The sequence below is a fragment of the Desmodus rotundus genome, chromosome 5 (genome assembly GCF_022682495.2).
Source record: "Desmodus rotundus isolate HL8 chromosome 5, HLdesRot8A.1, whole genome shotgun sequence".
Classification (NCBI taxonomy): domain Eukaryota; kingdom Metazoa; phylum Chordata; class Mammalia; order Chiroptera; family Phyllostomidae; genus Desmodus; species Desmodus rotundus.
The window spans coordinates 100,056,330-100,074,750 of NC_071391.1; the positions used below are offsets into that span (position 1 = coordinate 100,056,330).

The window sequence follows — 18,421 nt, forward strand, 5'->3', positions numbered from 1 at the left end:
CTCCTACCTTCCTGGATGAATGTTTCTTCTTTATCTCCTTGGTTCTTGGACTTCCATGCAGTTCGATTTTCTGTCAGTTCTGGTTGTTGTTTTTAAATTGTTGTTGTCCTTCTTTTGGTTGTGCACAGTGTGTCTACCTACACCTCCATCTTGGCCAGAAGTCAGGTGTGAAGACTTCTAATGTGAATTTAAGATGCTAATGTTTGAGGCTCTGATTTTCAGGGTTATTGAGGGCTGGAGTGAGCAAAAGAGAAGAGGAAGGAAGTGGAGACCAGAGACCGGAGAGAGATGATGGGAAGAAGGGTTCAGGCCCCACCCTCCTTGCCCACACTACCCCCGCTACAGCCTCCACCATGAGGTTACATCTCCTTGCACCCCCATACACGTTGCTCCCCTATAGGCGGCAGAGATGAGCACCTAGAATGCACTTTGATGTGGCTGAGTCCCTAATTTCTGTGGAAAGCCACCATCAGGGGAGGCAAAGGAGAGGTCCTAAAGCTGGAGGAAACTATTGGGCTGGAACTGGCTCCTTGGAGAACCACCCAGGGGACAACACTGTGGAAGGATCCCACAGAGTGGACCGGACCGACACCTCGAGAACTGAAGGAGGGAGGGGATGTGGGAACAGCAAGCTGCGGGCAGCACTCGGAAATGATGTTTCCTGAGAGAAGTAATTAGGGAGCTGGTGCTGAAGGGTCCCCTGCACCCTCCACCCCAGAGCCTGAGGTTGCTCAGGACCCCCATGGTGCTGGGGACTGAGGGGGGCTGGGCAGGCTGGCATCTGAACCAGTGGCTTCATTTATTTTCTTCAACAGCACTTGGTCAAGAAAGTCAAAGGAATCAACAAAGCAAGAGGCTCTTGATTAAACAAAGAAAAAAAGGCAGCAACAGGCAGTACCACTACATACCAGGACGAACATAAAAAGGAGGGGAAGGCCCAGCCCCGGGAGGGGGGAGGGGCTTGCACAGTTGGTAGGAAAGTAAATTGGTGCCTCCACTCAGTAAACTGTTTGGAAGATGTACTGAAGCTGTCCACATGCCTACCTCCTGACCTAGCAGTCCTCCTCCTAGGTACTTACTCCAGAAATAGGAAAGACAGAAGTGCGATACCACTGAAATGGACAAACAGATCCATACCACTCAACCCAGCGCAGAATGACCATAAAGGACATACAAGCGCATCCAACAGCTTGGATGACTATCTTGGTGTCGTGTGAAAGAGTCCAGATACAAAAGAATAGATGTGTATGATTTCACTTACATAATGAACAAGAACAGGCAAGTACCAGCTGTTGGAGGTGGGGACACTGATGACATATTGGGGGGAGCAGGTTCTGCGCACGTTTCATTTCTTGACCCCGGAGCTGGTTCCGTTCCACATGTGTTCGACTTGTGGAAGCCCACTGAGCCATACACTCAGGTCTGTGTTCTGTTCTGCTTGTGTGTTACAGTTCAGTCAAATTATTACTTAAAGAAGGAATTCAGCTGAGGGAGGAGACAGGATGGTCAGATTTGGCCCATAAAAATATAGGATGCTCAGTTGAATTTGAAATTTCTTACAGATTAACAAAGAAAGAATTTTTTAGCATAAATTTCTACCATGCCATATTTGCGTCTTACCTGGCAACCTTGGGAGGGTCTGGCTATCCCATCTATTCTTGACCTGTAAGTCTTGACCTTAACCAGCGTGGGGACTTCCCTCACCCTGTCTCCTGTTAGCCTTAAATCTTTTCTTCAGAATGCCTCAGCATTCCCACCCCACCTTAGGAGTCCTGAGGAGAGGTAGCCCCTTCTGGACTGCACCATGGGACAGAAAACAGAAGCCACTCCTCCTGGGGTCCCCCACACTAGACTCCCATGGGTACAGTCAGATGTTGTCCAGCCCCAGCTCCATCCTCCAGTTTCTCCCTGGGCCATGGCCCCAATCACATACCCTGCATGGCTTCCCCCTCATAGTCAGTGAAGACCTGCTCTCCAGCTGTTCCTGGGAGCCCCAGCAGCAGCTGGGCTGGGAACACAGTGGGAGGTAAATGACCCCTCTGAGCTGCTGCTCTGAGCAAACTTGCAGCCAGAGTCAGAAGTGCTGCATGTGAGTGTCAGTAATCCAAGCCAGGACTGGGAAGAGCTCCTTTATCACAGTGGGAAGGCTGGGAGGGGCCAACCTGGGGGTGGGGATGCTGGCGGGCAGAGGAAGCAGAACTAGGGTGGCTCTAGAAGGGAAGAGGCAGGTGGGTGGGTCGGGACAGGACTGATGTCCAGAAATGAAGAAAAGCACCAGAAAAAGCGCTGAGGGTGTGAATGGATAAAAAGAAACCCACGTCTGAGAGTGGCACTCCCCCTCGCTGTTTGCCTGCCCACTGCCTTTGATGCTAATGGCTCGCCCTGCCTTTTAAACACAGTCCCCTGCACCCGCAGTTCCCACAGGGAGAGGGGACAGGACCGCTTTTTAATTTTAGACTGAAAACTCACTTTACAGAGGTGAAAAAGCAAAGATGCCCCCCAAACACCATCCAAACTGCAGGGGGCAGGCAGGGGGCCAGGCCCTACTGAGGTTGGCCTGGGCTCCTCCTCCCGGAAAGCTGCCCGACCCTACCCAGCAAAGCCTCCCCGGAACTCAAACCAGGCAGACAAAGGAGGATGCAAAAGCCACTGGAGCCATACCAGCCACTGTCATATAAGGCAAGGCTCCAGCCCTACCACTCGCTCACAACAGGCCAGGCCTCTGCCTGGGCCCTGCCCCTGCCACTCCCACAGGCCTCCAGAAGACCAGGACACTGGATTAGTACTCACAGAAGCCCCAAGTGCTGGGAAATTTGGAAATGATTTTTCTAAAGTCAGCAGAGATGGGGAAGTAGAATGTAGGCACACTGCTTCCCAGCCTCTAGGTCTCCTTTCATCTCCTGCAAAGGGCAGCTTTGCCGGCACCCTGCAGAGGCTGTCAGGACAATCCTGAAGTCAAGGTGGCCCCCTCTGGTGCCCCTGGTCTTCACTCCTTCAGAGGGGAACCAGGCCGTACCAAGGCTGAACTACCCTAAAAGACCATCAGGCATCTGGCCAAAGGCGTGAGCTGCCTTTTCTAAGTCTCTAGGGCAGCTCAGGAAGCAACAACAGTGGCCTGTTCGCCTGTGGAAATGCAGCCCAACACCCTGCCTCAGGGCGTCTGTCTCTCCAGGCAGTCCAGGCTTTCAGTCAGGTCACTGCTGCCTCTCAAACCACCTGCCCTCAGTTCTTCTCTTGGAGTCTTCCATCCTGCCTGTGAGCAGGGGTACCCAGGCAGAAAGGACCCGGGCCTGGGTTAAGAGATGAGTGGGACAGAAAGGCAGTGGGACAGGAAGAGGCCGCAGGGCACAGACAGCCACAGACCTGCTCATCAGCCACTGTGTGGCAACAAACACGAAGGGTCTACCCTCTTCCACAAGGACAAAACCCACAAAGAGCTGACACTTCACCGGGACAGGAGGTGCCAGAGAGAATTCTGTATGAGCCCATTTTGGTACATGTTCCAACTCACGTGAACGATCTGTGTGATGGGAGTTGGGGAAGGGTTTTCTTTGCAGAGGGAACACCTGGGAGAGGTCTGAGGCAGGTGACAATGACCATCTCTCCTAGGATGTAGTGCTGGTTACACAGATGGTCTCCTTTGCACAGTGCACTGCGTGTTGCCTCTGATGGGTCTTCTCCTGTATGCATATTATAACTCACTAAAAACGTTACTATTATTTAGTAATAAATGAAGTTCATATAGACAATCACAAGACAACTTCCTCCCTCCCTCCATCCTTATGTCTTTCTTTGTTTTTGGTATTATAACCTTAGACTTAGAAAACACCTCAAAAGTCACCTTCTCTAACATCTCTCTATTCATCCACATACTGAAGGAAGTTGCATTGTTTTCTGGGCCACCCCTCTCGAGGTCCTCCGGACACAGTCTTTTATCTTTTGCCATTCTGGGATGGGTCCTCCGAGGGCCTTGGGGTTTGCCAAGCATTGCTGGCCGGGGAGGCGCTCAGAGCTGAGGCTGGTGTTCATCGTCAGAGGCCCCACGATACTGTGCAGTTAACAGATTGAGCCCAAAATCTTTTTCACATATCTTGCTGTCAAATCCCATCTCCTACATCTTGTTCTTAATTGTGCAGCTGGGTCTCTCTTTTCTACCCAGTCCGTCATTATGGTCTGTTGAGATCTTCTGGTATCTTCAATTTGCTGGCAGTTGTACTCACATCATGCGTGAATCTGACCGTTGTTCCATGAATGGCCTCATCCCGAGATGCTAGGCTGGCCCTGGTCAAACTGTTGGTGAACACAGGACTCTGGTGGCCACAGGGCCTGCCCCCAGGCAGAGTCCGGTGGCCAGTGCTACCTTTTGATGATGAGCCAGCCTAGTTTTACATCATTCAGCCCACGTTTCCTTAACACTGTCCACAAGAGGCTTTTTGACCAGAAAGCAAAGTCACACTCCTCCTTCAAGATGCCCCAGCTCAAGGGGTCTGCAAAGGGCACCAGCAACCAAGGCCTGTGGCAGGTAGTTTCTGGGAAGAGGAGATGCCTTGCTCTGAGCCTAGGTTTGAGGGTGAGGAAACATTTACCAGACAAAGGGGAGGGGGAGAGGGGAAGAAGAGGCTTCCCTAAGAAGAGGGAACAGATGCCCAAAAGCTCAGGGGCAAATCCTCATGGTTTTGGTGGCTGCAAAGATTTAGGGAATGGCTGGAGCATGGGAGCCTGTGGAGAATGGGAGTGGGGAGAGGGCAGAAGATAGAACTGGGGAAGAGGCCCAGAAGCCCTTGTGCGTGAGACTGGGCTGTTTCACTTCATCCTGAGGACAGAAGCCTGAAGGATTTTAAGCACAGGAGTGACAAGGACAGATGTCGTTTGAAGGAAGGGCACACTGCTGGACAGTGTGCGGAAGGGGACTGGTTAGACGGGAGAGAGCCTGGAAGGAGACAGCTCCAGTTCTCCGGCAGAAATCCCAGGTGTGGCAGTAAGAGCTGGAACTGTGGCAGCCACAGTAAGGTGACAAGGAGAGATGAGTGTTGTGGGAGATGGGAAACCTGATGGAACAAAGGTGCCTACACACTCCCAGGCTTCAGGTAGTGGGTGGTGCTAAAGCCACCAAGGGGCCAAGGATGACAGGGGGTGACCCTCCTTGGAAGGTGGTGACTTCTGCTTCACACATGCTCAGCTGGAAATACCTGCCCATACAGATCTGGTGCTGAGCAGAAAAGTCTGGCCATAGGCATTGCTTTGGGGTGCCCAGCGTGTAGCTGGGGTTGAAGCCATGGTGTGGATGAGCTGGGGATCTCAGGTCGAGTTCCCCAGGAAGTGGGCTCTAAAATGTAGAGTATTTACGGGGTGAGAGGAGGAGACAGGTGCTCTATGGGGAGTGAAAGAAGTAGGTGCAGGCCAAGGGGCAAGCCGGGCTGTGGTGCAGTCACAGCAAAGCTGGCCCTACAAGGAGCTCTGGGGCGGCGAGGTCCTTCAGAGATATCCCGAAGTAAGGTCACTCTACCCCCATCACTGGGCTGCTCCCAAGGCAGGGGCCCAACGTTGGGGAAGGTGACAGCCTTCCGCAGAGGCAGCTCCTGGAGTGGGCTGGCAAGGCAGCAACACTCCAGCAGCTGGGATGGGGTGCCTGAGTTCCCCAGTGGACAGGGCACCACGTGGGCCAGTGTGGGCAGAGAGCCACAGTGCCTGCCCAGAAGACGCCCTGAGAATGTGCCCTGTGTCAGAGAAGAGGGCCTGGGACAAAATCCTGAGGCACAGCAAGGCTCAAGGGGCAGTGGAGGAAGGGCAATGAGTGATGGCGATGGAGGACGGGCACAGAGTGGAGGGAATAACAGGAGAAGTGTCCTGTGAAGTCAGGGAAGAGGATGCTATGCTTGTTCGTGAGAAACAGCCATTAGGTCACTGGTAACAGAGCAGCTGAGATGAGTGGCTGGTGCCAGATGAGGGGTGTCTTTTCCACTTCTGGCTCCTTAAGTCACTCCCACTACCTCCTTACACATACTGATAAAAGTGAGCTGGGTCCTCATCAGCCACTACCCCTCACACTCCTGGCTTCATCGTGACCACTTTTCCTTTGTTGTCTATCTCCCAGGTTCAGCCATGGCCCCTTGACTCCTAGACATGAACTTCATCTCTGTTTCTTGTTCCTCTCAATTTTGAACACTTCTGAAATATTGAGGGTTTTTAGAGCATGGCTGCCTCCTTCTAGAACATCCTCAGTGTCTATCTTCTCAGGTAGGAACTCCCTACAACACTGAGCTCTGCAGACTCCAGGATGTGTCCAGGGTTCAGACAGGAGCTAGAGGAAACAGGGGGAGGGAAGTTTGGAGACGCAGCAGCAGGGGGAGGGAACGGTGGGTGGAGACCGAAATGTTCTAAGGTAGGGGACTCATGGGTGCAATTCTTTGCAGAGCAGAAAAAGCTAGTGGTGAATAAAAGCTAAAGGTGTAAGAATAAGAAGGGATGACCACAGAAGGAAGGTTCTGGAAGAGCCAGGACGGCTGGGATCCTGAGATGGGGGGAGAGATCATGAGGAACGTGGGGTCTGGAGGAAACAAGGTGGCCTTGGATAAAGCTATGGCACTCCTGGAAGTGTCACCGCCCTGGTACCCACTGCACAAAGACTTGATGACTTTGAGGCTGTCCTCTCTCAGGGCCACCTGCCTTCTGCTTTATGAGCCAGCCCCCTTATTGGTCGGGTCTGGCTGCTTTGGACAGAAAAGGACTATGCTAGGAGGATGCTGGGGAGCTCTGGAATCCATGGAAAGGTGAAGAACTGGGCTTGAAAACCAGTCAGGAGCCAAGGGACATGGGAGCAGTGAGCAGGCAAGGTCCCTGCCTAGGAAGAGTGAGGAAGGCTGCTGCCCAGGCTCCTTCTGCAGGGGCATCTGACTGGTGTGCCGGCTCTAGCTCTCAGGAGGTGACAGAGGAATGCCTGGCCCTTGTTTCTACAGGGAGGCACAGTGAGGAATTTCCCCCAGCACAGGAAGGATGCCCAATGTCTGGGAACAACTCTCTCCTTTCCCTTAAAAAAGAAAAAAGAAAAAGGAAAAGCCAAAACCTGAATGTATCTCCATCAGAGAAGCAGGGATAGGAAGAGAGCCAAAATCGGGCACTTACTTATTCATCCAATATTCAGTGAACACTCAGGATATCCTAGTCACTGTTCCAGGCTCTGAGGACACCCCCGCAGGGAGCTTGCATCCTCCTAACAGGGCAGGCCGATTACACATAAATAAATGCAGGCAACATGTGATGTTTGATGATAAGTCAGGAAGAAAAACAAAGAAAAGTAAGGTTCTGGAAGCCCTGAGGAGGAGCTAATGTGGAAAGGATCAGCGGGCAAGGATCTTTGAGGAGTGGCATATGGGCAGAGACCACAGTGATGTGAGAGGGCGAGTCTCCTGCCAATGTGGGAGGAAGGCAGTGTGCTGGAAAGGGGGGATATCAAGACACAAGTCCCCAGTGTGTCCCAGGGACAGTGAGGGTTCAGCAGTGGGCAGGGGCCACGTCCCAGGGTACCTTGCAGGCCATCTTAGAATGAACATCCTTTCAAGTATAATGCTAAGCCTTGGGGGATTCTTGGACAGGGAAATGACTCAATTTTTCTGTGGTAGTTTTTTTACCATTAAATGTTCTAGGTGTGAGAACTATTATGTTTTAAAAAGCAGGGCCTTGACTTTTAGAGACGCCCACTGAAATAAAACGATCTGATGTCTGGGATCTGTTCCCCACTGATCTGGGGCAGGAAAGGTGGGGGAGCAGGTGAGGGTGAAGGGGGTCACTGTGACCACAGTGAATGTCTGTTGAGGTGGAGCGTGGGTGCATGGAGCCCGTCACACTATTCTCTTGTCTTCCGTATATGTTCAAAATACTCTGTAGCAAAACTTTGAAAAGCCATTAAGTAAAAGTGACTCTGGCTGAATGGTGACAACAGGCTGTGGGTATAAGAACAGAGGCAGGGAGGCCAATAGGGTTTTTGGAAAAGAGAGATGATGCCAAAGACGACAGAAGTCACTAATACTAACCTCAAACCTCAAAGACTACTCCCCCTCCCAATAAAATCGGGATCACTTTACATATGGACCCATAGCCTTTTCTCATTTAGGACTATTTTGTTAACTTTCCCTTTCTTCCATGAGGTCATTTTTAAGTGCTCTAAAATATTCTGGAGTGTGAGCACAATTTAATTTATGGTGGGGCACCGAAATCATTTCCAATTTTTCACTCTTATGAAGACCACTGTGCTAGACACCCTTGTCAGTATAACATTGCTAGTCCCCCAAACTGTTTGTCAAAGGGTTTGAACGTATTAAAGTCATTTGCCTGATTCGGCCGAGTTGCCCTGCAAGGGCAAGGGCAACAGCAGGGAGTGCACACCACGAACACGGGAGTAGTGGGCCTGTTTCTACGTCGTGCTGATGCTGGGCAAGAGCTCTGTCATTGTCAGGGCCGGTTCTGTGGTGTTTTGGGCAGCCTTGGTCCGCCGACCAGGCTGATGGTGGTGGCACTCTGCCCTCTACTCTGAGGACCCCCAGAAGCAGCACGCAGGAGAAATTTAATAAACATTCAAGGTGGTGATGTAGGGAGCCTGGGAAAGTCCATCAGCTTTTAGGGGAGCAAAAGCAGCCCCCGTCTCGTCTTATTCCCAACAGGGCTCCTAGGAGTGGGTGCAGTGGTCTGCTGGGAACTTGTGCTGGGCCTGGACAGAAGCTGGACAGCTGGAACTACCATGGAGAGCCCATGGTGCTCAGACAGATTTTCCTCCAAGGACCTCCCCTGCAGGTGGTTTTCAATGTATTTACTTTCGTTTTCCAGGGTTAAGCTCAACTTTGCCTTCAATCAACTTTTCTTAACTTTTTAACTTGCCTTTTCAACTTTTGCACATCCCTTAAAGTCTTGGTCAACAAGGTAGATGGGGGGAGACCTGCGTGTGTCAACATTGGTGGGACTTCTTGCTCTGTGCTTAGCCAGTTGGTAGGCTCAGAATGTGACAGCCCATTGTCACATTGCCACAACATGCCTTCCTTTCTGCGGTCAGTCTGGGAACTGGGTCCAGTGGGGTGGCCACGAGCGAGGGCAGAACAAGGCCACCAGCAAGCTCTCCAAAATCGCCACCATAGGGAGCAAGGTTGGGAGGACAGCTAAAAGCCACAGTGAGTACACTGTGCCTGAAAAAATGAGAAGCTGCTGCTGATCCAATCTGGAATGACTGCCGAAACACACCTTGGCGTGACAAGAAGGGCAGGGAGTTCATGGGCATATTTTCAACACATACTTCTTGGTGCCTTTTGAACTCTGTTCTATTTACATGCTTTATGTATTGAGAGAAAGAAATACAAGAAGGTATCTAAGTGAATGAATAAATAACACATGTCTAGATGGTGAACCTCATTCCTGGAGAAGCTCTTGGTAGAAAGTGTCACTTGGTTGACATGTCTGTCTGAAAGCAAGGTAAGGCTGCTCATTTTATTCACTCCTGGCACTGAAGGGGCACTAACCAAGGGCCCAGAGCTACAAAGAGACCCACTGACAAACAGCCACTGACTCCTGGAATCAAAGCTTCATGCTGCTAACAGATGAATGATGCCATATGTTTAGGATGTGATGAAGGTGAGACAAAAAAACTGGTGTCGGTGCGCTGGCTCTTTGGGGGCGGACAAGTGCAAATTAGATCCCCGTCTCACACCTACAATGCACAGAGTCTGGACGGGACTAAGAGCCAACAGAGACAGAATGGTGTCAGTACTGAAAGATACAGAACTCAGTGTTTTTACGGGTCTTAGGTTTTATGGTTCAGAAGGCCTTCCTATCTGAGATATAAAGATCCTATCACAATCAGCTCTCTGTACTATCCAACAAACGTTTCTATAAATCTAAATCTACTCTAAAATAAAAAAACTTTCTTTAAAAAGTAAAAAAAAGAAAGAAAGCCCTGATCTGTGTGGCTCAGTTGGTTGAGCGTTGTCCTGCAAAGCAAAAGGTCGCTGGTTCGATTCCCAGTCAGGGCACATGCCGGGCCTGGTACCCAGTTGGGGCATGTGTGAGAGGCAACCAATCGATGTTTCTCTCTCACGTTGATGTTTCTCTCCCTTTCTTTCTCTCTCCCTTCCCCTCTTTAAAAAGAAATAAATAAAATCTTTTTTAAAAATGTAAAAAAAATTTAGTTCACTGAAAGATAATCATATACAAAGGTTTAAAAAGGACAATTTACAGCCTTAGGAGGAAGTACAGCATGTGTGAAACATATATAATATGCATGTAAATCAATATAATAAAATAAATGACAAGATAGAAAAATGGGCAAGAAATAGCAAAGATAATTTACAATAAAAGGAACAAATGGCCAATAAACATATGAGAAGATTCTCAAATTCACTGAAATCAGGGAAATAAAAATTAGAACCACAGAATGGTGTTTTTCACTTAACAGACTCACTGAGGATACACAGTGTTAATGACAACGTGGAGAAACAGGTGTTTTCATGTCCATTTGGTGGTATTAATAATTGGCACAACTATTTTTGGAGGCCAAGTTTAAATGTGCACAGTTTAGGACTGCAATTTCACCTCAAGAGCTTTATCCTGTGGAGATACGGCATGAATGTGTAAAGCTGGTACACATGGATACTCACTGGACGAATACCCAGAGTGAGGGGTCTGACTGCACACACACTGGGAACAACATGCAGCTGGGGAGAAGAATCCAGCCCTGGCTCGTGTGGCTCAGTGGATTGAGCACCAGCCTGCGAACCAAAGGGTCGCCAGTTTGATTCCCAGTGAGGACACAAGCCTGGGTTGCGGGCCAGGTTCCCAGTTAAGGGCGTGGGAGAGGCAACCATTTCCCTCCATCTCTTTCTCCAGCCCTTCCCATCTCTAAAAATAAAAAAATAAAAAAATAAAAAGAGTGCAGTTCATCGTGTGTGTGCACATGCATGTACAGATGTATAGGTGTGTAGCCCAGCTCTTTCAAACACAGAGCAAACACCTCCCTTTCAGGCCTGTAGAGAGGCCTCCTCTCCTTCAACCAGATTCATAGGAAAGAGACTGAGCGCCCATCTCGGGACTGGACTGGGTCTCAGGGTGATCAAACCTGGCTGGGCCCCGGGGACATGAGGCTGAATAAAACTCCAAGCTGCTCCCAGCAGCCACCCTGGGGAAGGAGCTGCAGGGAGCCCGCCCCAGTGGAGGTGCCTGTGAAGGCTGGGGGTCTTCCTGAGGGGGGCTCCAGGACATGCCTGATTAGAAGGGTGGGAAAGGCTATCATTTTAGGTGGGAGGAGCTGCACATGGAGAGCCAGGAGAGGAGAGGAGAGGGGCTGGAGAGTGGTCTGCCTGCTCAGGGAAGGGCAATGAATCCCCTGAGCCTGTGGCCTAAAGGGGAAGAAGCAAGGAGGAGAGCAGAGACAGAGGTCAGGTCCAGCTGATGCGTCTTATCTCCCTGTGGGCTGAGTTTGTTCACCTTGGTCAACAGTGTGCCAGGCACTGTTCTAGATGGGGGTGAGATGGCAGTGACCCAGATAAGGTATCTGCTCTCTTGGAAGTAAGTAACATGGAGGAGAGGCAGCCATAAACAAGGAAACAATCAGTAAGATCATTTCTGGCAGAGGTCGGCGCTGTGTAGAAAATAAAACAGGTTGATAAACTGAGAGTGTGGAAGGCAGGGTGGGGGGAGTGGGGATGATCAGGGGACGCAGTGCAGCTGAGGTTTGAATGACAAGAAGGAACCCCTACCAAAGACTGGGGACAGTGGAGCAGCAAAAAAGAGGGTGGGACCCCTGCAGTCACAAGCTAATTGTGCAAGACAATTGTTTTGCTAATAAAACCATGGTAAGAAAATTAGGCTTTTTTCATTTGTAATGAACTCATTAGTGAGTTGTATTTTTAGTTCTTTCTCCTGGGTTTTAGAGATTGTTGAGAGTGGAAGGTCTGTTGGGACTGATGGGGACGGTTCTGGATCCCCACAACCTGGCTGTCACAGGGTGGGATGAGTGTCAGAGGAAGAGACAGAGGTGCAGGAGCACCCACCTGCTTCGGGAGGTCACATCCAGGAAGAACTGCACAAGCGCCAGCAGGTTATGGTGGTGATCAGACACGGAGCTCAGGGCACAGCACAGCTGCCGGAGCTGTGGGGACACCAGAGTGGGCGGGGGAGGGGTCACCTTCCACCCTGAGCTCTCCACCAGCTCCCTCCCGGAGGGGAGGAGTGCTGGCCATGGAGGCAGGCCAGGACAAGAGGGATGTTCCCTAGCATTCCAGTGGCTTCATGGCCTCGGAGCAGTGCCATCCCCATCCAGGGCATGCTAAGGATAACTTGGGACCGTACAGAGGAGGTTGGGCTGGGGCTGGGCCCAGGGGCTCAGTGTACCTTCCCTGGCCACTCCTGGATGTTCTCCAGGAGCAGGAGCAGGAGCTGCTGGAGGTCTATCTTGGGCAGCAGGCGCAGCCGCACGTCCAGGCCAGCTCTGCACAGCAGCTCAATCAGGTCCAAGAGGTTCTCATCAGTGGTGGCCCCTGGCTGCACTAGGGCACACAGTGTCAGGAACTGGAGAGCAGAGAGAGCACTAGGGCAGTGTGGCCTTCCTGGGAGACAGGACAGGCAGGAGGGGTGGCATTGTGAGCCTCTTGGCCACGTTGGGTGAGAGCTGAGATAAACAAGCAGTGAGGCCAGAGGCCAGGCCCCGTGGGGTCCTTGGGTGGCAGGTGATGGCATGGGGAGTGTGAGCGTGCCATAGCATCAGTGCTGGCCGCCCATCTGGTGCCTGCAGTGGTGCTTGATGGGACTCTCCGAACTAACCTGTTGAATAGATCTGGATTGGAAGTGGAGACAGCCATTTGACTCACCTTATAGATATAGCTCAGGCTGATGTCCAAGGCGGTCTCCTGCGGGGTGTCCTGTTGCTCACCCTGGCTCAGGCTAGCCTCCCTTTTAAGCACTCTAAGGCAAGACAGAAACAAAGGGAAGGAAACAGGAGGAATGGGCATCAGGGGAGAACTGAGGCAGAGAGGGGGCCACACTTACTCAAGAACGTGGGACCCAGGGACGAGCCACTCGGCCTGGACCCTGTGTGTGCTGGTCTGCATTGCTGCATAACAAATCACCGCCAATGTACAGGCTTAAAACCATTTATTATCTCACGTAGTTTCTGAGGGGTGGGAATCTAGGAACAACTCAGCTCAGTGGTTCTGGCTCAGGGTCTCTCAGGAAGTTGACCCCAAGATGTTGGCTGCTGTTGTCTCAGGCTTGGTAGAGGCAGCTGCTCCCAAGCTCACGCACACGGTCAGCGGCCTCAGCTCCTTACGTCTCCATAGGCTCCTCAGCATGGCTGCCTGCTTCCCCTAAAGCAAGTGAGATTGCCTGGGACAGAAGCCGTAGCCTTTCACACCTAACCTTGGAATTGACATCCCACCATGTCTGCTGATCACTCTTGGCCGTACAGGCCAGCTCGACTGCTACCATTCTGGTCAGGCCTCCTGCTGTAGTTTTCTGGGACTTGGAAACCAGAAAATCGTACTCCATTTCCCTCAAAGAGTCTTCCTCAAAAGAGTTTGTCCATGCAGGTATGGTGACTGCATGCCCTGAAGTACCTGACACTATAGCTTCCAAAATCGGTAGGTTAGGTGAAAATCAGAGCAAAAACGATCCTTGAAAGCCCTCCAAAGGGGTCACACTAACACACCACCTACTGGTAAGTCCAGCAGGGACACTGCTCCCCGAGTGACGGAGCAGATCTGGTTGAGCCTAGGTGAAGTTAGAGGTCAGAGTCATATTTAAAAACAACAACAACAACAACAAAACAAAAAGCAAAAACCGCCTCTATAAAGACTAGAGTCACACTCAGGGTGGCACGATGCTTCAGAGAGAGCAGGGTCACACTGTCCTTTGCACAAGTTTCCCAGGCATGTGCTCACTGGATAAATGATTCTCTCTGTGGTCGAGAGTATGTTGTCGGTTTCAAGTAAGTGAAGTGAGTTTTTGACAAGGCTCCCTTTGTGTCTCATCCACTTTCCACTCTTGTCAACCACCCTGGAGTCCAGCTGGCAGCGGGCTGTCCGTAAATGAAGATGCTTACGAGACAACACTGCCGACAATAACGGCCACCGCCACTCCCGCACGCTCCAGGGAAAGTCCTCTGCTCTTCTTGACTCGGCATTGTGCTGCTTCTTCGAGGGAAGGAAGGAGAGATCCCTGTCTCGGCCCTAGGGAAGTTGATAGCAACAAACCAAAGTTGGGGGCGGTGGACCAGGACTGGGTTCTGCTGTTTCTTCCAGATCTTAGCATTTATTAGGCCAGGGAAGTGGGCGAGGCTGGTATTTGCATCTGGGCATGCGCAGGCTGTGTCAGTGCGATGAAGTTGCAGCTGTAGCAGCCTGTGAGCATGCACGGGGTAGGCAGGCATGGGGGGATGTTTCAGATTTCCCGAAGGGTGGGGCATCACCGAGTGGGCTTCATGCCTCTGCTGGGAGCAGTGGGTTTTCAGATGGTTGGCTGCTGCCCGAGGGAGTTGGGCTGGAGCACATGGGAGCTGGTGATGTCTTCTTCCAGCTGGGGAGGGGAAGTGTGGCTGTGACAGAGCCCTCTCTTCTTTGGGAGGGAATGCCAGCACCCCCTGGAGAGAGGGGACTGCCTCCTGGCGTGTGTGCCAGACAGTCAGCATTTATTTCCCTGTGCCACCTCTCCTGGGAAGCAGCAGACCAGAGCAGGTTCCTCCATTCCCTCCCCTTCTTGAGGACCCACTTGACTGAATCGTGTAGTCTGTGACTGCTGTCCTGGGGTGCAGCATCAGCTGATCCCCAGGCCTCCACCACTGTTCACATCAGGGGGCCATGGAGCACAGCAATTCACAACCTAACAACCCCATTCCCCTCCTGCACCCAGCAGGTGAAGAGTGAGCTGATGTGACTCCATGAGCAAAACAGCTTCATCTGTGACGCCCTTCGGTCCCTGTCCTCAGCTGGCTAGGTCAGGGCTCACAGCCCTGTGAGCAGCATCCAGGGGCTGGAGTTTGGGTCACAACGACACTGTTCTACACTCACTGAGTCATCTTAAGAGGGTGCGTCACTCAGTTTCCATATATGTTTTTCCCAAGGGCTGAAAAAAATACTAGTTACTATCTGTGGGAGCTCCGGCATTCTCAGCAGGAGGAGGCGAGGAAGTGTGTGGGCACTGCCACCACCACGACCAAATGACCAAGTGACCATGTGCTGCTCTGAAGGCCCGCCGTCAGAGCCCCACATGCAGGCTGCAGGGCGCTCTCTCCCTGAGCTCTGCAGTGCTCAGCCAAGCCGGACCTGTCAGCTCTGCTCCACAGCAGCTGAGGAGTCGATGCTAAGCTAATGGAAAGGGAAGGAAAGGCAAACTTTACCTGGATAGGATTACACTGTCCCAAGGGAGCCAGTTACCAACAGCATGCCCTTTCAATGGATTGCCATTTATTCACCCGTTTGGGCACTGCATCAATTTAACCTTTCAGAAGACCAAGTGGAAGAAGGCTTCCAGCACTGGGCAACCACAGCAGGCTTGCTGGCCTTTCGAGGCCAGTCCTGTGTACCTGACCAGGGCTCTTCAGCTGGGCTTTGTAATCAGAAGTGGCCTTGGAGGGCCAGCCATGGCTACCTGAGGCCCTCCCCTTTCTTCCCAGATGAGACTACGTAGCCATGTGGCACAGCCTCCTCTGAGGATGCTGGAGCTCTCGTTCAGTGTCCATACTCCAGTCCCTCCTCCTCTGTTCCCCCCACCCCCAACAGCCTCCTGACTTCACCGTCCCAGCCTCATCCCTGGCAGAGGGCTACTCCTTTGGCATCAGGTGGACATCAGACCACCTGCACATGTCCATTGCGGAAGAGCTATGTCTTTCTGAAAGGAAGTCTTGGAGCTCTCATAAGATGGTGATGGGCTTTAAGGAAATCTGAGGTTAAGAACAGATGGTGGAAAACCTGAAATTCTCATAGCAACTGGAATGTCAGCCAAGTCATGGGCCCACGTGCAGAGACTACTCAGCCCTTGTTTCCAGCCTTGGCCATCGCAAAGTTCTGTGGGGGCCCTGTAGGAGATCCACCTGTTCTGCCAGGGGACCCCTAGTGGGACATCCCTGGAAGTTGACAGAGAGATGTGCCTGACATGGACTCAGCTGGCATGGGACAAGCTTCATGTAAGCCTAGTCAAGATGAGGAGGGTGGTGGGGAGCAGGCAACCTGCCACGCACTTGCTCTTGTGGTCCATGCACCCTTGATGGAGGAAAAGCTAGAAGCTGGTTCCTAACACCCTGGAGGCATCATCCTCCCACCCCTTGACTCTCAGAGCTTCACCATCACAGTAGCCAGCCAGCCAGGCAGCCAGCCAGGAAACATACCTGAGCATCTTTGACAGCCCCCTCCCCACTGAGGTCACAGGATGGTGTCCAGGACCTGATTGCTTCTGTAACGGTGCTGTGTCCAGGCAGGAAAACCTCCCCAGGTCGAGTGGTTTGGCAGGTGGTCCCAACCTGCTCTTACAGTGTTGTGACAGGGGAATCACCCCTGTAGCCATCGCCAGCTCCTTGGGGCCAGTTCTAAATCCTCTTGGGAAATGGTGTCAACAGCAAGCCCAAGGTGCGGGGTCCAAGGAAAGGGGCAAAGCTGTCACCAAGTAGCTCTGGTGGTGCTCTGGGCCTGGGCTGAGGCCAACGTGGCTCTGCTTGCCTTCTGCACAGGGCTAACTGCCCCTGGTAAAGCTGGAAGTCTACATGCTGGGGTTTGTGTTGCCAGGTATTTGAGATGGCATGTTTAAAGGACCCCAATAGTAGTGCCTACCTGCCTGCCTCCTGTGGCCTCCAAACAAGGTGGATTTGTCCTGAAGCAAAAGTGGCAGGAAGCCACAGAGAAGGGAGGGGAGACAGAAGTGGCTCTTTGCGGAGTGCTTTGTGAATTGAGTGGTTATGTCTCCAGAGCTACCTCCCACTTGCCAAGTGGACACCAAGTGCTCATCAGAACAGTTAGAAGTGACTCTTCTGAACCCCACAGCATCCCACCCCACCTCCAACATGAATTTGTTTTCTGAGTATAATTCTCTCCTGACTCATCCTAGATGGTGGTGTGACTGCAGCTCCATGTTCAGGAAGGGAAAGTGGCTTATTACACCAGATTCGGAGCTCAAGGGGTGGGGAGAGCTGGAGCACGTGCGTATTTATAGCACAGCCAGTGTGGTTTGGTTTGGCAGACAATTACTAAACACAGTTGTGGAGCAGGTTCTTCAGAAAACTTGGACCTTCTCCCCAGGTGAACATCTGCCTACCACAGCAGAGGAAGGGGGCTGGGCACCTTCTGGGATGAGGGTCCGTCTGCAGGATGGAGGCGCTCCCATATAACAACCCATTCAGGGTTCTAAATGCTCCATTGTATCTCAAACCAACTTCTGAAAGAATTCTCAAGAAAGAGTTTAGATGCACTGTAACTCATAGAACAAGCTAACCTCTGCAAGGCGTTTACAACCCAGACCTAGTCCCCACCCACCCGACAGCTGTCATCAGTGTGTTAATTTATGGCTTTGTTCCTGGAAGGCAGGATCCATGCTTATGCAAATTAGCATCTCGGTACCCACCCAGCCCTGGGGCACAAAGGGCATACCCGCAAAATAATGCTGAGCACTGTGGAAATATCCTGCACAACTGTGGCCATGAGGTATTAGGTGTGAGCCAGATAAGAGGCCTGGAGATGGACTGAAAAGATTGGGACATGTCTTGGAAGAGGCAGGGTAGCGAGGGCTCTGAGTCAGGAAGGGGCAGAAAGAGATGTCAACCAAAGCAGTAAGACGCATTGTGCCTGGTTTTTCTGTGACCCTAGGTCTCGGAGCTGGGCAGTTCACACACTTAAGATTCTCAGGCACTCATGTGGAGTTGTTCTGTAATTCCCTCAGACTCTGGGCTTCACCACGTGGGCTACAGCAAGTTTAGTAACTTTTTCTTACTTCAAAAAAGTCCTTAGGTATGTTCCCTCTATTCTCACTTTGCTGAGAGTTTTTTGTTTTTTTTTTTTTAATAAAAAATGGGATGCTGGATTTTATCAAATGTTTTCCTGCGTCTATTGATATGATCACGTGGGGTTTCTAAAAAATATTTTATTTGTTTACTTTCAGAGAGGAGAAGGGAGGGGGGAAGAGAGGGAGAGAAACATCAGTGTGTGGTTTCCTCTGGTGCACCCCACACTGGGGACCTGGCCCGCAACCCAGGCATGTGCCCTGACTGGGAATTGAACCCTCGACCCTTTGGTTTGCAGGCTGGCACTCAATCTATTGAGCCACACCAGCCAGGGTGATCATGTGGTTTTTATCCTTCTTTTTGTTTATGTGGTGTATTACATTTATTGATTTGTGAATGTTGTACTGACCTTGCATTCCTGGAATAAATGCCATTTGATCACGATGTGTGATGTTTTTGAGGTAT

General features: G+C 51.4%; 1 protein-coding gene across 1 annotated transcript in view; it reads right to left on the reverse strand.

Annotated features, from left to right (window-relative positions):
* Positions 1-18,421, reverse strand: part of FAM178B (family with sequence similarity 178 member B) — a 100,788-nt gene that overhangs the window by 27,419 nt on the left and 54,948 nt on the right. The window contains exons 10-12 of the mRNA XM_045204780.2: positions 12,846-12,939; positions 12,370-12,546; positions 12,030-12,127 (exon numbers count right to left, since the gene is read on the reverse strand). Coding sequence (XP_045060715.2) covers positions 12,030-12,127; positions 12,370-12,546; positions 12,846-12,939 — 369 coding nt within the window. The remainder of the gene's footprint in view (positions 1-12,029; positions 12,128-12,369; positions 12,547-12,845; positions 12,940-18,421) is intronic.